We start from the raw sequence: 18,161 nt of genomic DNA on the forward strand, positions 1-18,161 counted from the left end.
AGTTTTCTATTGTTGCCTGCTTTGCGAATTTTCAGCTTATATATTTTAAAATATTGCAAATATTGGGTTAAAAAAAAAAAAACACAAAACAACTTAAATAATGAAGAAAATAATATGGGACTAAATATAAATAAACAAGTATTTTTGTTTCAAATATATTCATGAGTATTAAGTCAATAACTTATTCTGAGCGCATATACAAACATAGTTTATGCACAGGCTAAAGTAAATAAAAACATATATTAAACAAAAGGTTATTTTCAAAAAAAAAATTTTATTAAAAGAAAAGTTCTTGCCACTGCATTTTTAAAGCCAAGGGACAACAACGACAAACAAACCATAAAATATTTAAATATTGCTCGCCGTTTAAAATAATAATTAAACATAAAAAACATTTTCATATACATTCTACCTGCATTTATTCGATTTCAATACATAATCCCCGCTTAAAAGCATGTGCTTTGAATATCAACATATTTTGAAAGTATCGTAAGCATTATTTAATAGTTATTTTTTATTTGTTAATCTCATGCGTTCGCTTAATACTCACGTAGATTATACAACAAATCAAATTTATGCTACTGCTAGTTACAAAGTATTTAATGCAACAATCATAATAAAATATACACAAAGCTGCATCAAGTTTTCTCTGCATTATAAATAATTTTATTCCGTCTACTATTTTTTTCCAATTTTTACTAACACCCATATTATTTTTTAAGGTTTATCCTTTACTTTTGCAGGCACAGTAAACAACAGAAAAAAAAAAGAAAAAAAAATACTATCCAAATTTTTTAAGTACAGCAGAAGTTCTGAACAGAAACATAGCCAAAAATCAGCTGTAAATAAATGCGAAGCGCCGAGAAATTTACAATTGACGTCAATTTGGCGTCCGTCGAATGTTGAGTGCTGCACCCAAATATCAAAAGCCAAAAGCCAAAAACCGAAAACCAAAGTAGAACCACAACAAAATATGCTAAAGCACACACATCCATTTGCAATTGTTTATGAAGTATTTGGTTCATAAACACTTGCACGCGGCCCTTGTATAAGCCTTAAACAGAAAAATAAAATATTAAAAGAAACAAAAAAAAAAAATAATTCCCAAATGAAAATTATGCTTTATATAAATGTGTTTAGCATGCTACGAATAGAGAGATTTATAACTAATTGAAGAAAAAATTATGATAATTACAAAAGAAATATATTGCTTAAATAAGTAAAAAGCAATTTGATTAAAAAAGCAAAAAAAAGGAGAAGCCATAAATAAAGTATGCTGTTTTCCATGTGTATTGTGCAAAGCAGCCTCACTCATACAAATTGCGATCACAGACACATATACACACAAACAGTCACATGCGCCAGCGCGGAATTAAATAAAAGTAAACATAATTAAAAATGCGTTAAAATTAATTACGTGCACACACAACGTACACCCACATTTATTTACACAAATTTGTATGTCTGTATGTGTTGTGACATGCGTGCAGACAAGCCAGACGCAGACATACCCAGGAGCCCCTTGGCACAGCCCCGACCCACACCCACACACAGCTACGTACATACACACACATATTCATACTTGTATGCGTAACCGCATTATTTAACATTGCCTACTTTTGTGCTCAGCTTCTGATAGTCGCTTAGCAGCATTTACCACACACTCAAATGCATACACTATTTAATATCACAATGATAATACACATAGCACTAGTGCCTGTTACTATCGTAGATCTAGACGAGAACGTCGCCACATTGTCATGTGAGCGCACACACATATATAGACAATTGCCAGGCCTAGCCAAGACAAGCCAGACAATTGGTGAACTCGACATTTCCTGCTATCATTTTCCTATAGTCTGCAACTAAATGTTACAAAGAATTGTTAGACCATTGCAACATGCTAACGCACTAAAGCTCATATAACTAAATAGTACTTTATTTTGTGATTGCTCAGTAATTGAAAGATATGTTCCTACATACAGATACATACACACAGACGCACACACACACACACACTCATTCGCAGACAGTCCCAGAACACATAAATATAACCACAAGCACTCGCAGTTAATAGTATATGAAAGAACTTATGATATACTCGTAAATATTTATTATATGTTGATAAGCGCAACAAAGTCCAATGCAATCCAGCCACAAGCTAAACTCAAACATAAACTTGATCTTGGAATTCGAAGCCAAACCTCGTTAAATATGGCGTCAAGCTTACGTTTTATCTGTCACACCAGCTTTGTAATTAATAGCAGCAAGATAAACACTTGATTTTTCTTTTTATTTTCACTCAGTTTGCAATAATTTCATTTGGTTTATAATTTTATAAGTTCACGTGAAATTGAAAAATTCTTTGAAAAGACATGTACAAAGCAACATTACAAAACTTCCACATAAATATTTTGACTTGCTTTTGCATTTAAATATCATCTGTTTATACTAAATAAACGTATAAAATGTATGTTTTTATTTCAGTTGCCAGAAGATGAATGGTTAGCTGCAAATTTATTGTGTTAGAACAAACAAAAACCAGATACAAATTATGTAAAGATATATAGATACAGATGAAACCCATGTGTTCCACAAGTCTATAGCACTTGTAATTTGCTATATTTCATATACTCTACCCACAAACATACTCTTATTTGTATTTTGTAAAGCTCAGTTTAAGTCGAACTCAAGTTGATTCTCATTTATTTATTTGCCGGCCTTAGACTGGAAATGATTTCCTTCATATCGAGTTCACAAAGTTGATAGCCATAAAATGTGGTAGGGAATAGCAAATTGCGAGTGTAAATGGTCTGTGAAATGTATGGGAGAGGGATTAGCTAACACTAGAGGAAACGCCACACAAGTACATGCATACCTACATAGTCGTACATATAATGAATACAATCAAAATATGCCATCGAATGATATTAATTGATATTAGCCATAATAAATGCAAAACTGTAATAAAATACCTTTACATAGAAATTAAATGAGCGCATAACCAATTCGCTTCAGCAAAACAAACCAAAAATACAATAATGCAAATTCCGAAGATCCTGTTTAATTTTATGCATGTCCGACAATGCCCAACAATTACAACAGAAATAACAAAACAGCAATTAGCGCAAACTATACAAAACATCCAAACAGATACGAAGTGAACTAGTTAGTGAGCATAGGAACACGCAAACACACACGCACACACACACACACATTACTTAATAGTTGAGATGCCCCCTGTATATGGCATGTAGAACTTTTCGTATAAGATCTAGCTGAGTCATCAGTGGGTAAAAAGAGGGTACACTTACAGTCGAACCTGGTGCAGCATCACCACGCCTCCCATACTGGCCACCCTTCATCTGAGTGTACGTTTGTATGAAAGGCATATAGAAATCGTAGTTCACTGAATGTCAAACAAGAGTTAGTTTTAACACATACATACAAAGATACACACATGCATACAGCTAGAGATATTACAGTTTATGTAGAAAGTATTAAGAGAGAAAGAAAATTTGCTTGTATTGTGTACATCAATACATACTCATATTTAAAGGTATACATACATACACATCTAGCATAGTAATTTAGTATACTTATACATATACATATATACATACAGACAAGTACAGTAAACTAGGTACGAGAACGCACCGCAAATGATATTCTCGTGTGGGTCCTTCACATACTTATATCTATGCATAAATGTGCGAGTATGTCTTGGATGATAATTTATCAAATAAATGTTCAAAATAAAAACCAATTAAAATGATAACAAAAAAAAAAAACAACATACATATAACATGTAATAGATCAACTAAAAATAATTGCAGTTGAATTTTGCTGTTAAAAGGGGCAGCTGGGGGAAAGCCAGGTTTTGATTTGCATATGGCGAGCTTTATCTTTATCGTTTCGGCGTATCTTTATTTTTTTAATCCGATTGATGTGAGTGTGTGCGCATTGTTTACAATATTTTGTGAACACACACTCGCAAAAATTGGCTGCATTTTTTCATACAGCCGGGAAGTGCAATGACAGTTAGCGGAGAGGAGGGAGAGGCAAGTAGTAGTACTAGAGTTCAAAATACATAATTGAATGTTGTGTATGCATGTCTATAGCTAACCGAGCTCACATACGCAGGATCGCAAAGTATAACCTTAACCTTAACCGTAACAGTAACCGTAACCGTACCCGTAACCGTAACCGTAACCGTAATCGTAACCTTAACCGTAACCTAATCGAACCACAAAACAGACATAGCTTAAGAAACAAGCGAGTTGTAATGTACACTAAGATGTTTTTAGCACTAGAACTAACGAGTAGTTGGACTATGAGAGGCATTGCATGTTTCAACATGACAAGAAACGATTTAGACGTAGATGTGATTTTAAACCGGAGCAAGGCAGAGCTTTCGATTCTGAGCGATTGAAGCCGATGCGTTAACTGCATTTTTGTGTTGTTATTTTGTTTATGAAAAAAAGCGACAAAATAAGAAAAATGAAAATGATGATTTTTGTTAAGTAAACGATAACTTAGACAGATACAAATTTAAAGCATTGTTGACCAAACCAATAAAAAAAAGTTTAAAAAATTTGGCTAAGAAAAAACACAACACAACATTTATGAAAAGCAAACTTTATATTACAAAAACAAAAAACAAAAAAAAAAAAAACAAAAAAAATCTTTAAAAGTATACAAAAAAAAATTATATACATATATTATTGGTTTGTTTGTTAATGTTTGCACAACATATCAGTAAAGAGTTAAATATGTAGTTTCCATATAGAAGCTAACCCAGAGTTGGAAACTGAATAATATAATAATAAAACAGAAACTTAAGGCGTTAAGATATAGAAAAGTAATAAAGATTCAATAGATAAAAAAAAGAAAGGAAAAAAGCGAAAAAAAAGTATTAATGTTGTGCAACTAATGAATGTGCTAAGACATTTATATACGTCTACAAACATATACATATACAAAATATTTATATATATACAGTATCAACAACAACAACAACAAGCGCAACCATAAAGCAAAACAAGTAAAATGAACAAAATATTTATGGGCGTTTTTAAGGACAACTACATAATGACAAACCAACAGACAAGGAAAGATGTTTTCTATAGATTAATAAGTATGTCAAATTGGACGCGGTAACTGATTACTCTCCAGTTCTAACTGGGGCTCCAGTCGAAACTAAGTTTCTTACACCCTGTTATGATTTAACATGCGTTTTCCTTTTCTCGCAGTCAGGATATTAAAGTTCATAGCTCAATTGATCTGTTGGATTTCTCTATAATATATTTGAAACTCATTTAATATTAAAAATGAAATTAAAGTAATTGTCGTTTTGGAGAGAACGAAACAAAAATGAACTAATTGTAGTTTATGATTATGAACTGCAATTTCAATTTAGTCAATTCGGTGTGTAATTATTGAAAAGCTGAAACTGGAGCATTAGCAAAATTGTACGACACACATAAGCATAACGAGAAGGAAGATAGGGCCAGAGTTCAGTCTGTAATTAAGGAACATAGCATAAATTAAATTAAATGAAAATAAAAAAAAATCAAATCAAATTACAACAAAGCAAAAACCGAAAATCAATCAAATGAAAGTATTATTTAAGCAACAATACAATAAGAGTATAAACAATTACATAACTTAACATATTAACATAGGGCAGTACTCAAACCCATAAAACCGGAGGAATGCGGTTTGTTAGCTAACACGATGCAAATAAACGTGACATAAATTACATCTAACATAGACAGTTATGTAAATGGGTTTTTGCTTAATAACAACGCGAACTTGCAACAATTAACAGAGCCATAGGGCGACCACTCGAAAAACCCCTTCAACCGACGGCCGAATGTTATTTGTCGCCTCGTATACTTAGAAATACAAACATATGATATAAACCAACTCAAATATTAAACGTTAAACTAGCAAACTTATTATAATAGAAATGTAAGTACAGCTAGAAGAGCCCCCTCTTATAATATCAAATGCCAACGAGATTACATTTGAGGCAGTTGCGCAAGTCACTGGAAGGAAGCGATCCACAATATACATATGTGCAATATTCCAGAGGGCATATGCATGCATTTTATGCATTTAAAATCACAGTAAGATTGTAAACCAAATACACAACAAATGTAGAAGAAATCAAAATGATGAGCAAATAACCAAAAGCTGCTAATAAAAGAAATACAAAATACCAAAGACATGCATATGTAGTTTTTGGAAAGCATCACACTAAGACGCAGACAAACTGTGCACACCAATTCACCATACACATAAGCATCCACACACACACAAACACACTCACACATTAATTAAAGAAATACATATAAATAAATGTGTAGTCTATATATATATAAAGATATATATATATATATATATATATATATATATATAAATCGCATGTGTATTAACACATAAAATATGATAAGCAAATAGCAAATAAAATAAACAAAGTATAGATATCGACTGCAGTATTGCAAATATTTTGTAGAAATTTAAGAATGTTTGAGTGTGTTTTAGGACAAGGATTAGTACACACAAACCCCAAAAACAAACAGGAAAAATATGAATGCAAAATATGAGGCAAAACCAAAAATAAGCAGAAACAAAAAATAAAAGGAATAAGCTATGTTTTAAATATACTGCAAAATAATATATATATCTATATAAAAAAAAATATATATATATATATATTTATGGCATCAGGCATAACTAAACACTCACACATACACATACACATACACACACATGCAAACATATATACAAAATGGCGTTTTCATAAGAAATCACAAGTGAAACAACGTAACGGATATTAAAAGGTTAATCAAATTAAGCATAGCAACCAAAAAATGAAAGAAAGAAAATATTTATAGTTAAAAGTGAAAATAAAAGAACACAAAAATTTGGTCGTGTTTTTTGTATACCAACGCGCCAGAGTAAACCAAATAAAAAGCAAGCGAAATATACAAATTATATACAAAAAAAAAGGAAAACAATGAAAATCGAAAATGCAGGCTTCTCAAAATGAGGTTCGAATGTAATTATAAAGGGCCAGCACAGAAGTTAGGACCTAGTCGATGCGTTGCCAGCGAGAAGAAGCATTAAGAAAATATACAAAGCTAAACAAAAACAACATGAAGAACAACTATTGCAACATAGAAATGATGAATAGAAGTAACACGTAATATAATATTTAAAATAAACGGCTAAAAACAAAAACTTATATTATGTATACATAAATATATTGAAGGAAAACAAATAAAACAAGCAAAAAAAATTTTGTAAAAATAATGAAAATTGCATTTTATTTCAAAGTTTATTGAATAACTATGAGTGTATTCAGTCTGATTTAATAACATAACATTCATGAATGTAAATATTTTTGAATATATATTGCCTCACATTATTTTCCAGCCGGATGTGTGTTGTTTTAGGTGTGTTTTCTCATAATTGACACCAAGTCAAAAATGACTTCAAGTGAGTTTTATGTACAAAGATTTATGCTATGCCTGGAAAGTGTGTGCGCATAGGATGTGTATGTATACAATAATGTGCATCTGTATATAAATACATATAAATTTGGGCGTATATACAACAACATGCTGCCATCCCCTGATCTTGTTGAACTGCTTGGTTTCCCGCCTGGCATAAATTGTCATAACAAAGGCAAAAGACAACACGTGCAACAATAACAAATCAAAAATTTACAAAAACAAAAATAAAAAAAGAAAAGACAACGCAATGAAAACACGCACAGTTAAGGCAATTGCTTGCCGCGGGGCCAAGGACTGCGCGGCCGGCATCGTACTGGGGGCCGGATAACTGCCGGTAACAGGAGCACCGAGAACCCAGAACCGAGCAGAGAGCAGCGAGCAGCGGGCAACGCAAAAATGCAAAGTGAAGGAAAATGTATAAAACATATTTTTTGCTATTTTTTGTTTCTTTTTTTTTTAGTCTTGTTTTTGTGCCACGGCTGTTGCCGTTTTTCTGTAGTTGTTATTTCGCTTTGCGCCGCAGGTTAAGACCAACTCACTCACACACACGCGCACACACTCCTACTCCCTGTGTGCGTTATTATCGCAATGGTTTCAAGCACAACGGACAGACTGCCAGACAGATGTTCGCGGTCTTTGAAGCAACATATGCGCCGAGGTTTCACTTTTATTTCCACATATCGTGTAAGTGCGTGTGTGTTTGTGTGTATGTGAAATAATGGCGCTATGTTTGATTTGCATTGCAAATCATGGCAATTTTGCAAAATGTCTTCCTATATAAGAAACAATATGTTTTATTTACTTACACTTCGACTTTGATTTCGCCGGCCGTCTCCCCCTTTCGGTTTTATGGGAACGTGCGTTCATAAGCTGACATTGCCTATGTTTTTTTTTTACGAGTGCGTAGTTGAAAAGCTTAAAGAAAAGTAAAAATTTCAAGAAAAATTGCTACAATTCACTCAAAGACCTCAAGAGTCTGTAAATTTACTCTTAGCCCCTTTTTACATTCATTTATGGTAATATATTATTCTGCAATACGTATTGTTAATAGCTTTTCAATAATTATGCCAATGCTTGCATAACCGAAGCGTAGCCATGACCAGATCGGGAGTTGTTTTGGGCATTGCTAGCTTAGCGGGCATCAACTGAAAATATTGGCTAAAGCTTGCCACATAAAAAGTAACGATTGGTTTACCAGGGGCTTGGGGCCATTGAGCTGGAGCTGAATCTGGTGTTGTTGCTGGTGCTGTAGCTTTTCATACATATCAAGTTCCTGGGCGCACACATACACGCGTAAACTGCGCAGGTGGGCGGGTACTTCAAACAATGCACACATCATAATATTTTTTCAGACTTTATGGACGCCATCAACTGGGGCTCGAAGCGATGCTGCATTCTGGCATGCAGACGCCATAACGTGCATTACCTTAACGGTGTGGCGTCCTTGCTGCTGTTGTCGGTGCTGCTGTTGGTGCTGATGCCGCCTGTTTAGTTAATAATTCCCATGCATGGAGCCATCGCCCGGTCGCCCATCGTCTAGCTGGAGCGACAACGTGCACGACAGTGGAATAAGAAGCATTTGGTGCATAGGAGGATATTTGCTGCATATAAAGAATGTATCTGTGGTGGCATGGGAATTGGTTGAAGACGTGCAACTGCAACGGAAACCGGAAATGCGCAAATAGCAAAGCACTAAAGATTTTGACGCTCAGCACGGCACGAACCGGCACAGCAAGCAAGGCCTGGCTGCTTTCTCAGGCGACCACATGCTGTGCGCCAGCTCGAATACCAGCTTCCCTCCTGAGTGGCTGCATATCCGACTTGCAGATAAGACACCCTAAGCGGGCCGCAGTTGGTGGTAGGGGGGTACGTAGTTCGCAGTCGGCAAACGCATATGTGCTCAGTTGACAACTGAATACCGCCGGTTCGCAAAAGGCAATTCTTCACTTGATTTGATAAAAGCGCAAGTGCCGTAGACCAAAAGAAAATCTCTAATTGGGCAATTTTATCAATTGAATAAATAGTGAATCCCGAAGATGAATCGCATAATGGGAAGTTTTTGGGGGCTGGTAAAGGTCATGTTGTTCACATTTTATGCTTGTGGAGTAAGTCGCGGCCACGTAATGCCATATTGCCCAATGGCATATTAGCGGACGCTCATGTCCACTAACTGATACAGATGCCACCCCAAGGAAAACACGCGCCTTGCCAGTACAACCGACCACAGCAGGGACATCCTGCAGTCCGCCAGTAACACAGAGAAGTATTGTCGGGAGGTGGTGCGGAAAGCGGTGCATGTCTTGCTTTGGGGCTGTCCGGCTGCTCTACAAGTAGCCAAATATCCCCAGCTCGTTACATGGAGCAGAACAAATGTCCTTTACTGATAAAGCCTCATAATAAATGTCGACCTTTCGTTTTTCCATTTATATTATCAACTGCTGCTCGAGCCAGGGCTCAAGGCTCACGGCTCACCTTACCTTGCTTGGCTTTGAGCAGAAAAAATGATGTTGTTTCTGTTGCTGTTTATGTTGTTGTAGATTCTCTGACAATGTGCCTCATCCTCTAAATTGGTATACCTTACCTGTGCTCGTCGCCCCACCTGCAACGCAACCAACGTACATATATTAAAATTTATTATAAAATGTGCATTAAAATGAACAAGTTTCTTCCCCGGATACCCTTTAGTTTTGACTGGGTGAAGTAACTTTGAGAGTAAATTAAAATGTTTAGTCAACTAACCAAAGACAGCCAAAGAAATTTCAAAAAATTCTGCACTCATTCAACATAGGAATATTTGGGTTACCAAGAACACATAATTAAATATAAAAAAAATATACGCAGCGTTTAGAATATTTGTGCTAAATTTTCCTGCAATGAATTTATTCTCATTTTCTATATATTACTAGATTTTCAGTTTAGTTTGGATAGAGCATTTGACCATCGCCGTGAACTGTCCGATAATTTCAACTTCAATGCTGGTTTTTTTTATTTTAATAGACCGGACCCAGGCGAATCAAAAGGTCCTGGAAAAAAGCAGCGGCAAGTAAATTTATGTTATTTTCTTTTTGCTGGCGTATCAGATAAGCTAATAAAAAATATTATAATTACATATCTGTATGGCAGGACGCTGGCGATGCAGGCGGGCAGCGAGACATTGTGCGCAAATAGTTGGCTGCGTTGCGTTACACGCGCTTTTAATGTTGTCCCTTGATGTTGTTGGCTTCCTGCCCCAGAGAGCACCTGGCCGCAGCCGCAGCGCCTTGGGGTATGCTGTGTGTTTGTGTGTTTACAGTTGAAACGAAATAAGCCATAAGGACAATTTAGACTTTGAAGTGCCATTGCCATGCGAAATTATTTTAATTAGATGCGCACACATAAATGCTTAACGCGCTCGCCGCAGACCTTTTTTATGGGGCCCAGACTCGAAGGCCTCGAAAGACAATGCGACAGCGGCATAAAAACAGGTGGGCGTCAGGTGGGTCGGCCAACAGGCGCCACTGCGTGGTTGCTTAGCTGTGTGGCTGCTTGAATGCTAGGCTGCTTGGGTGTCCGGGTATGTCGTGTAACACACATTAACCGATGCCATGCAATGCAGCCATAATAACAGCCGAGCACAAGTTTAATTAGTGCAGCCAACGAGGCCAGTGGAAGCAAGGAAGCCTGTGGCCAACGTTGCGTATGAGCAATGTGTGTTCGTGTGACAAAATGGCCACGCCACGTCAAGGTTGTGCCCGTGTGTGCCAGTGTGTGTACTTTTATTGCTGTCATCCATCTGAGAACTAAAACTCTTATGGTCATAAAAACTCTAGAACGCATTGCGAGCGCAAAAACAAAGCAAAATCCCCCAATAGGATTCTCTAGAGCAGAAAAATGTCAGAGTGCTGAACTAATAATGGCACCTGTCAAAATTCGTTGAGACCGCAGGTGTTGGGGGACGTGCGCGGGCGCAAGACGGTCGACAACTTTGGTCGAATGACGAAACCCAAGTGACATTCATAGTGATTTCGCTTTGGCAGTTTTGTGTCATTTGTTGGATTTACCCGATGCCAGCACATATGGACACAGGCCTTGGGCGGGCGGTACTCGGTCAGTTGATGTGGCTCCAAGGATAGATGCTGCTTACAACTGGATGAGAAGTCAAAAAAAAAAAAAAAGAGAAAAATAACGAGCTAAGTTGACGGCAAGACAGCAGTTGCGCCCACAACATTTATTACTTGAGAACTAAACAGTTAATAGTCGCAAAACCAAAACGACGCAAGGATTATTTTTGGGTGCAAATATGTCTGATGATCTCTGATGGTTGATGCACTATCTTAGACTTCGGTCCTGATGTTATTCATAAAGCTCTAAAGCTTAACCACAGCACAAAATGCTGTTCAGTATGTAAAACACTAATATAAACATGAACACCAACCAGCACAAAACAACCTCAAGGAACCTATGTTCAGTGGCAGAAAGTGTAATCAGGAGATGGTTGGGGCATGTGTCGCACGCACAAGTTGCATGCCAATGTCCTTTGCAATACAAACAATATAAAAAACTTCGTCGGATAACGCAATAATATACACATATTTTAAATGGAGCTATGCAGTTATAAAGCAGCAGCCGCTGGCCAAAGTCAAAGCTGCCAAGACGACTGCTAACTGACACTGGGCTATGTGTGTGTGTGGACGTGTGTGTTTGTGTTTGTGGTACTTCCGGTGTCAATGTGCCATGGTCTCAAAGGAGCATGAGACTCGGAAGTGACCCAGCCGGATGACGACTCTATGCCAATGGAAAGCACAAGTCAAAAGCCACTGAAAATATTCCATCTGTCTGCAATGGGGACACATAGTTAATACATATAGCTATAGATATATATATATATGTATATATATGTGCGAGTTTGAGTACGTGTGCATGTGTGTTGGGCTAATATAAGCAGAGGCAGCTAAAAGCGATTCCAAACAGTTGCCATGTTACAATATTTCGAATACATTTGAAAATTGCATTGCGTGGCAAAAAGGACATTCATCTCGTTCCTGGTCATGTGTCTGGTCAGCCGTCCAGTCAGCTGTGCCTCCAGCTGCTGCGGCTGCCCTATGATTTATGGTGATAGGATACGTGTATTTTAAAGCTCATAAACTTGTCGCTATGCCGTGCAGGACCTGTCGACAAACTGGCACTTGCCACTCGCTTCACCCACTCATTTTCCCTCTTTCTTTCTCTGTGTCTTACATGCTCTGCTTATTAGTCCTTTATAACAAGTGTACACTGTAATCCTACGCATGTTTTTATTGGTCCGCATACGCGTAATAAGCCCAATTTGAACGGCCCTTTAAGGACTCTGCATCACGCGATTGGCTCTGTCTGGTCTTTACTGCCAGTCATTTGCCTTGACATTAATGAAGCCGCTCCAACAAATGCAACAATAAATTCAATTAATTGCATTTTATTTCGATTAGGCGAGGACGGCTCGCCATAAATGTCAATTGTAGTCCGTGAATGTTAGAGCGAAAGTTGGCGTTGGCAATGGATAGTTGGGATGGTTGCGATGTTCAGCCACGGCTCGTTGAGACTCTTTCGCATCTAATTTTATCATTAATTTCATGCAACATTTTTATGCATTGTCATAAAACTAATTTTACGATGGCGCACAAGCACTCACACATACACGCATATAGCTTGATGTTTGCCTAATTAGATTAGTTGGCTGTGCATTTCGCATTCTTTGTCTGCTTTGGTTGTGAATTGTTCAGCGCGTCAATTTGTTGCTTGTCATATAGCAAAACAGCTCTCTTGCTGTCCACCCTTTAAACTTATTCCTTTCACTCTCTCTATCTCCATCTATCACTTTCTCTGCATCTCTCTAGCACTTCTCTCAATCACGATTTGTTTCTGCTTCATGCTTATAAGATGAACTTGAACTGCGTTAAGTGAAATCATAATGGTTGTAAAAATGAAGTAATTGATGTTATTATTTGCAATTCTCGCACTTTTTAACCCAATAGTAAAATTGGCAATTCGTATTTCATATAATGGAAATAACAGCATCTGCTTTGTGCAAATACTCGTGATAGTAGCTGCCCAAAAGCCATACGAAAGTCTACTAGGCAATAAACGCATGCTAAACAAAGTCACAGCTGGCGTAGAACGGTGCAGAGGTAGATTGGAAATCCTTTTCTTCTTTTAATTTACCTTACAATCACAAAATTACATAGGATGCAAAAATGCCTGATTCAGTTTTAGAAATTCTTAGTTGTAAAGCAATATTTAAACAAGAGGTACCCCTCACATAAAACGCTGCCTAAGCCACTGGCACTACTGTGAAGGAGATATATTAACTCCTGGATTTTGCAAGTACACACTCAGAAATAAGAACATGCACACATACACTTGCATACTGAGCTATTGCCGAGAGTAAAAGCAGCAGATGTACAATGGACTAAAATGGTACGTTATCAGTGCGTATACTTGATTTTTATACGCACACTTAAGCAAATAACTGCAGGCATTATTTCAAAAATTCGAAAATTAAAAGCAAACAACATAGAATAGACGTATGGAATGGGCAGGCTGGGCGTGGCAGGTAGCCGTATGAAAATACTCGGTCATGCCAGCACAGAGAAAGAGATAGAGAGACAGCAGTGGAGCGAGCGAGAGAAACGCAAAGTTTTAATGTAAAGTGATGTGAAATGTTTTCTTTGCGAATTTACCTTCAATTTATGCATTTATGAATATGTAAGCACATTCACGAGCAAGCTCATGGCTGTGTGAGCAGTCAAGTGGCAAACATGAATACAGAAATAAACACACACTCACACACACACATACACACACACACACACACACACACACACACACAACCACTCGGCAATACATTCATTAATAAAATGCTTCTGGCTAAGAAGTTTTGCCTTTGCCCATTCGCATTTCCACTTTTCATATCTGAGCCGTAAGGCAGCTTTTTAAAAAGAACATAAATAACTTATTGTTAAATGTTTTTCAGAATTCTACCAAAAGTGCCTCAGAATTTTCCAGATTGCAATCACATAACCTGTGGCAAAGAATTTAATTGAAATTTTCGTTAAACAAGCGCATACCAGGTGCTTACACATGTCCATGCCAGGGGATTATCCAAAAAGGACACTCGCTGCATTGCAATTCCGAATCAAAGTTAATCAATTACGAGCAGTCACAACTTGTCAGTCAAGTTATATGAAACATTTTATCCTTTTGCATTGCCAACACGAAACATTTTGCATAATATTCCAAGTCAAAGCCGAAACCACGCCCACACAATAGCCCTCAAAATCAATCAACAAAATGTCGACATGAAAAACAATTATCGTGATAGTTTCGGTGACAATTTGAAATGTTGCCACCTATGCGAGGTGTCGATTATTATTTGGCTTTTGTTATTTTCGCCCCGGGCAGACGCCCCGCTGCCAGACGGCACACGAATATTTGCGGCTATTAAATTGCGTATACAACATGCGGCCTCGCCCACTTTTTATTGATTTATTTAACCCTTTTTATTGTGCAATCGCTGCTAATGTACCTTTCATATAAGCATATATAGACATTTTAAGTGACTGTAAAATATTGATATTCTCCGTTGATTCTCCCATATTTCCGAGTGAGTCGTTGCTAGCGATTTTTTAGCACAAGCAATTTATGGCATTTTTTGATAGGCAAATGACACGCGCTAATCAATGCGTGGTATATATATTTCTGCCTACCCAGCCTAACCCCAGATGGTATAAATGACAAACTTCCGTTACGCATCGCTTGTCAAAGGCACTGGAGGCATGCTACAGTGCCTAATAGTCGTGAGCCACGACATGGAAACACGATTCGCGTTGGTTAAATTAAATGCGCATTGAGACAATTGCCGAAACAAGTCGAAAATGTTGACGATTTGTTGTTCCTTTTTGATATACCCTAGCAGTAGTATAAGTATAAGGCAGTAATAGGTTTGACACTTTATTGAGGGCAAACCTAATTTGGAATTTTATTGGTCTGACAACTGTGGGGAATACTGAATCAGCGATCATTTTTAACCAATTGAATTTTCAGATCAAATGTGTACTACAACTTGAGCGGTTTTTAAAACAAATAAATGGGCCATTTGTCTCTCAGATATTTATATTTTCATTCTCAATTTAGCAACAGCATTCTCGAATTGCGAATATTTTAATGTATCTAAATCCGAAAATTTGAGAAGTAAGCATTGTGTATTCTGTTTTTGTAAGCTTATATTTGTCACAAATAACCGAAATCATAGTTTGGGAAATGATGATTTGATTTTAGTGACCTAAAATAATTTTCTATATAGTTTCCATGGAATAGATTGCTTGGGTTAAGAGAGAATGATATTTGGGGAATCTACTTGTATAAGAATATATCTTAAAGGAAAGGTTTCATATATCCGATTCCTTGGGGCTGGCATAAGTCTAGGCCTTATTTCAACGCGGTTTAAAAGTATAACTCGTCAAATAAACCGGAATATCCATTTAAAAAACAAAAATCAGAAATCGAGACTTAATGAAGTCATCGAGCTATCGATCGAAAGTCTGCACTGGATGAATCTGGTTATATTGAAGTACACACGTGTGCATATTTACCTCCGCTTAAAAGCCAGGCTGAGATCGTAAAGGGTTGCTCTTTGGGTGCGTGCAAAGCATAACTAAACGTAGAATTTAACATAACTGGCTAAAAAAAAACTACAACAGGCACATCTAAAAGCTAAGAGAGTGCTATAACTAAAACAATACAAACAACAACAATAACTCGAGCAACAACAACAAAAGTGGCAATAACAATAAAAACCAAAAGTACTTTTACACGCACTTCAAATACAAATAAAGCACTCGCCGCGACGGGTATAAATGTGTGTGTGTGTGTGTGTGTAAGCGTGTTTATTAGCGTTTGCGTGTGTGTGCATTTTTGAGTGGACGATAAATAAATTAGAAAGTTGCAAACGCGAAAAACGCTGTCGCTATAGTTAAATTCTCGGCGTGGCACACGGCCCGCAACGCGGGACAGCCAGGGCGACGCACTGCGACATAATGGCGTCCACTTTGTGTTCTTATGCTTAATTTGCTTAAAAGGGTGCTGGAATATCGTACCCGACTGCACTGCTGCACACACACACTCATGCACGCGCAGTAAAACGGGCGCGCCACACTGGTACGAGTAGCTGCCGTCGGAGAAGGGGCGGCAATTGAACTGGCCATAGACATGGACACGCAATGCAAATGTGTATTTTACATTTCACGCACAATTTTCCATTTTCCACTGCACGCAATTTACCGCTTAACGCACAACTCCGGCACAGTCTTTGCTTCACGCGCCAATTTAAAAGCAACCTCTCTCTCGCTTCCTTGCAACCAACGGCCACCGGCTCATAACACATGCAGAACGACATGTAGGCGACAGCTTAGCTAACGCTAAGCAAGTCCAAGTCCTGCCCCTGCTCAGTCGCATATTACATCACTCACAGTGTGGTTCGACGCGCTCTTTTCAGCCATGTCACGTTGTTGTTAGCATTCTCTAAATGGTAAGCAGGGAGCATGGATCAGGGGCAGCGGACAGGGTGCATATGCCATGGGGCATAGAACATGTGCGTGGCCAAATAGTTGAAATAGTTTGATGCACACTTTTCAGCGGCTCTGACTTGGGCTTGGCCTTTGAACCCGCACTGGCTACAAACCCGTACCGCCGCACCCCTGCATTAACCCCACAAACTTAGACCCTACGCATTGCTCGTTGAATTGTTAATATCATTTCGGTGGGAGGGCATACGCATTTAAATGAGGCGCACGTACGCGGACGATTTGTCACAAAATAATTTTTACGACTTTACGACTCCATTGCCAGTGACCAAACCCCATTCAAACGGAACCCATCCCACGGGCTCGCGCATATAATTTTCATTCTCGCTGCTATTGTTGTTGATGTTGTTGTTGTTGTTGTTGTGATTTTTGTTGTCGTTGTCTCTGTCACCAACTGCGACAATAATACTTCGATTTAGTGTAAGATGCGTCGCACACTTGTCAGCGCTGTTGGTGATTGCCCTTGTCCGATACACTTAAATAGAGACTGACTTAGCATTGGCTGGTATTTTTACGTATTTAAAAACTATGATTCAAAAAGGAGTAGTGTATAACTGAAGTAGACATATGTTATTTCATAAAACAAGCTATATGATTTAGCCATGCAGCGGATTTTAATAAATTGCTTGTCTTTATCATCCAGAGTCCCCAAATTGCATACAAAGCCTTTATGTAACAAGTAAGAGGTTCTAGTCGGGAGCTCCCGACTAGGGGATACCCTGAACCCTCTTCCAACATCAAATGTATATATATATTCTGTTTTAGAAGCTATGTCAAGTTTGGGGACTCTAGCTGTTATTATTTACCAAAATTGCCCAAAAAACAGGATATCGATATCGATTTTTATCGATTGCTTGGAATGGAGTGAGTAATCGATTATCGGAAGCAAACTCGATCTGCGCAGGCACTAGAGCACCTACATCTAAAATTTCAAGTCTATAGCTCTTATATGTTCAGAGGTCCTTGCGTTCATACTTACGGACGAATGGACAGACAGACGGACATGGCTAGATCGACTCGGCTATTGATGCTGATCAAGAAT

General features: G+C 37.6%; 1 protein-coding gene and 1 long non-coding RNA gene across 5 annotated transcripts in view; one reads left to right on the forward strand and one right to left on the reverse strand.

Moving 5' to 3' along the window:
* trv (trivet) overlaps positions 1-7,315 on the forward strand; it is a 42,536-nt gene extending 35,221 nt beyond the window's left edge. For 2 of the 4 annotated variants that reach the window (XM_032439089.2, XM_015171433.3), the window contains exon 9: positions 2,488-7,314. In XM_032439089.2, the coding sequence (XP_032294980.1) occupies positions 2,488-2,529 (42 nt within the window). In that variant the 3' untranslated portion in view covers positions 2,530-7,314. Of the gene's footprint in view, positions 1-722 lie in introns of all 4 variants that reach the window. The other 2 variants (XM_070207079.1, XM_070207080.1) reach the window with 2 other exon arrangements.
* LOC26531212 (uncharacterized) overlaps positions 1-18,161 on the reverse strand; it is a 252,619-nt gene that overhangs the window by 39,579 nt on the left and 194,879 nt on the right. The gene's annotated exons all lie outside the window — the stretch shown is intronic.

Source organism: Drosophila virilis, chromosome 2 (genome assembly GCF_030788295.1).
Source record: "Drosophila virilis strain 15010-1051.87 chromosome 2, Dvir_AGI_RSII-ME, whole genome shotgun sequence".
NCBI classification, from domain to species: domain Eukaryota; kingdom Metazoa; phylum Arthropoda; class Insecta; order Diptera; family Drosophilidae; genus Drosophila; species Drosophila virilis.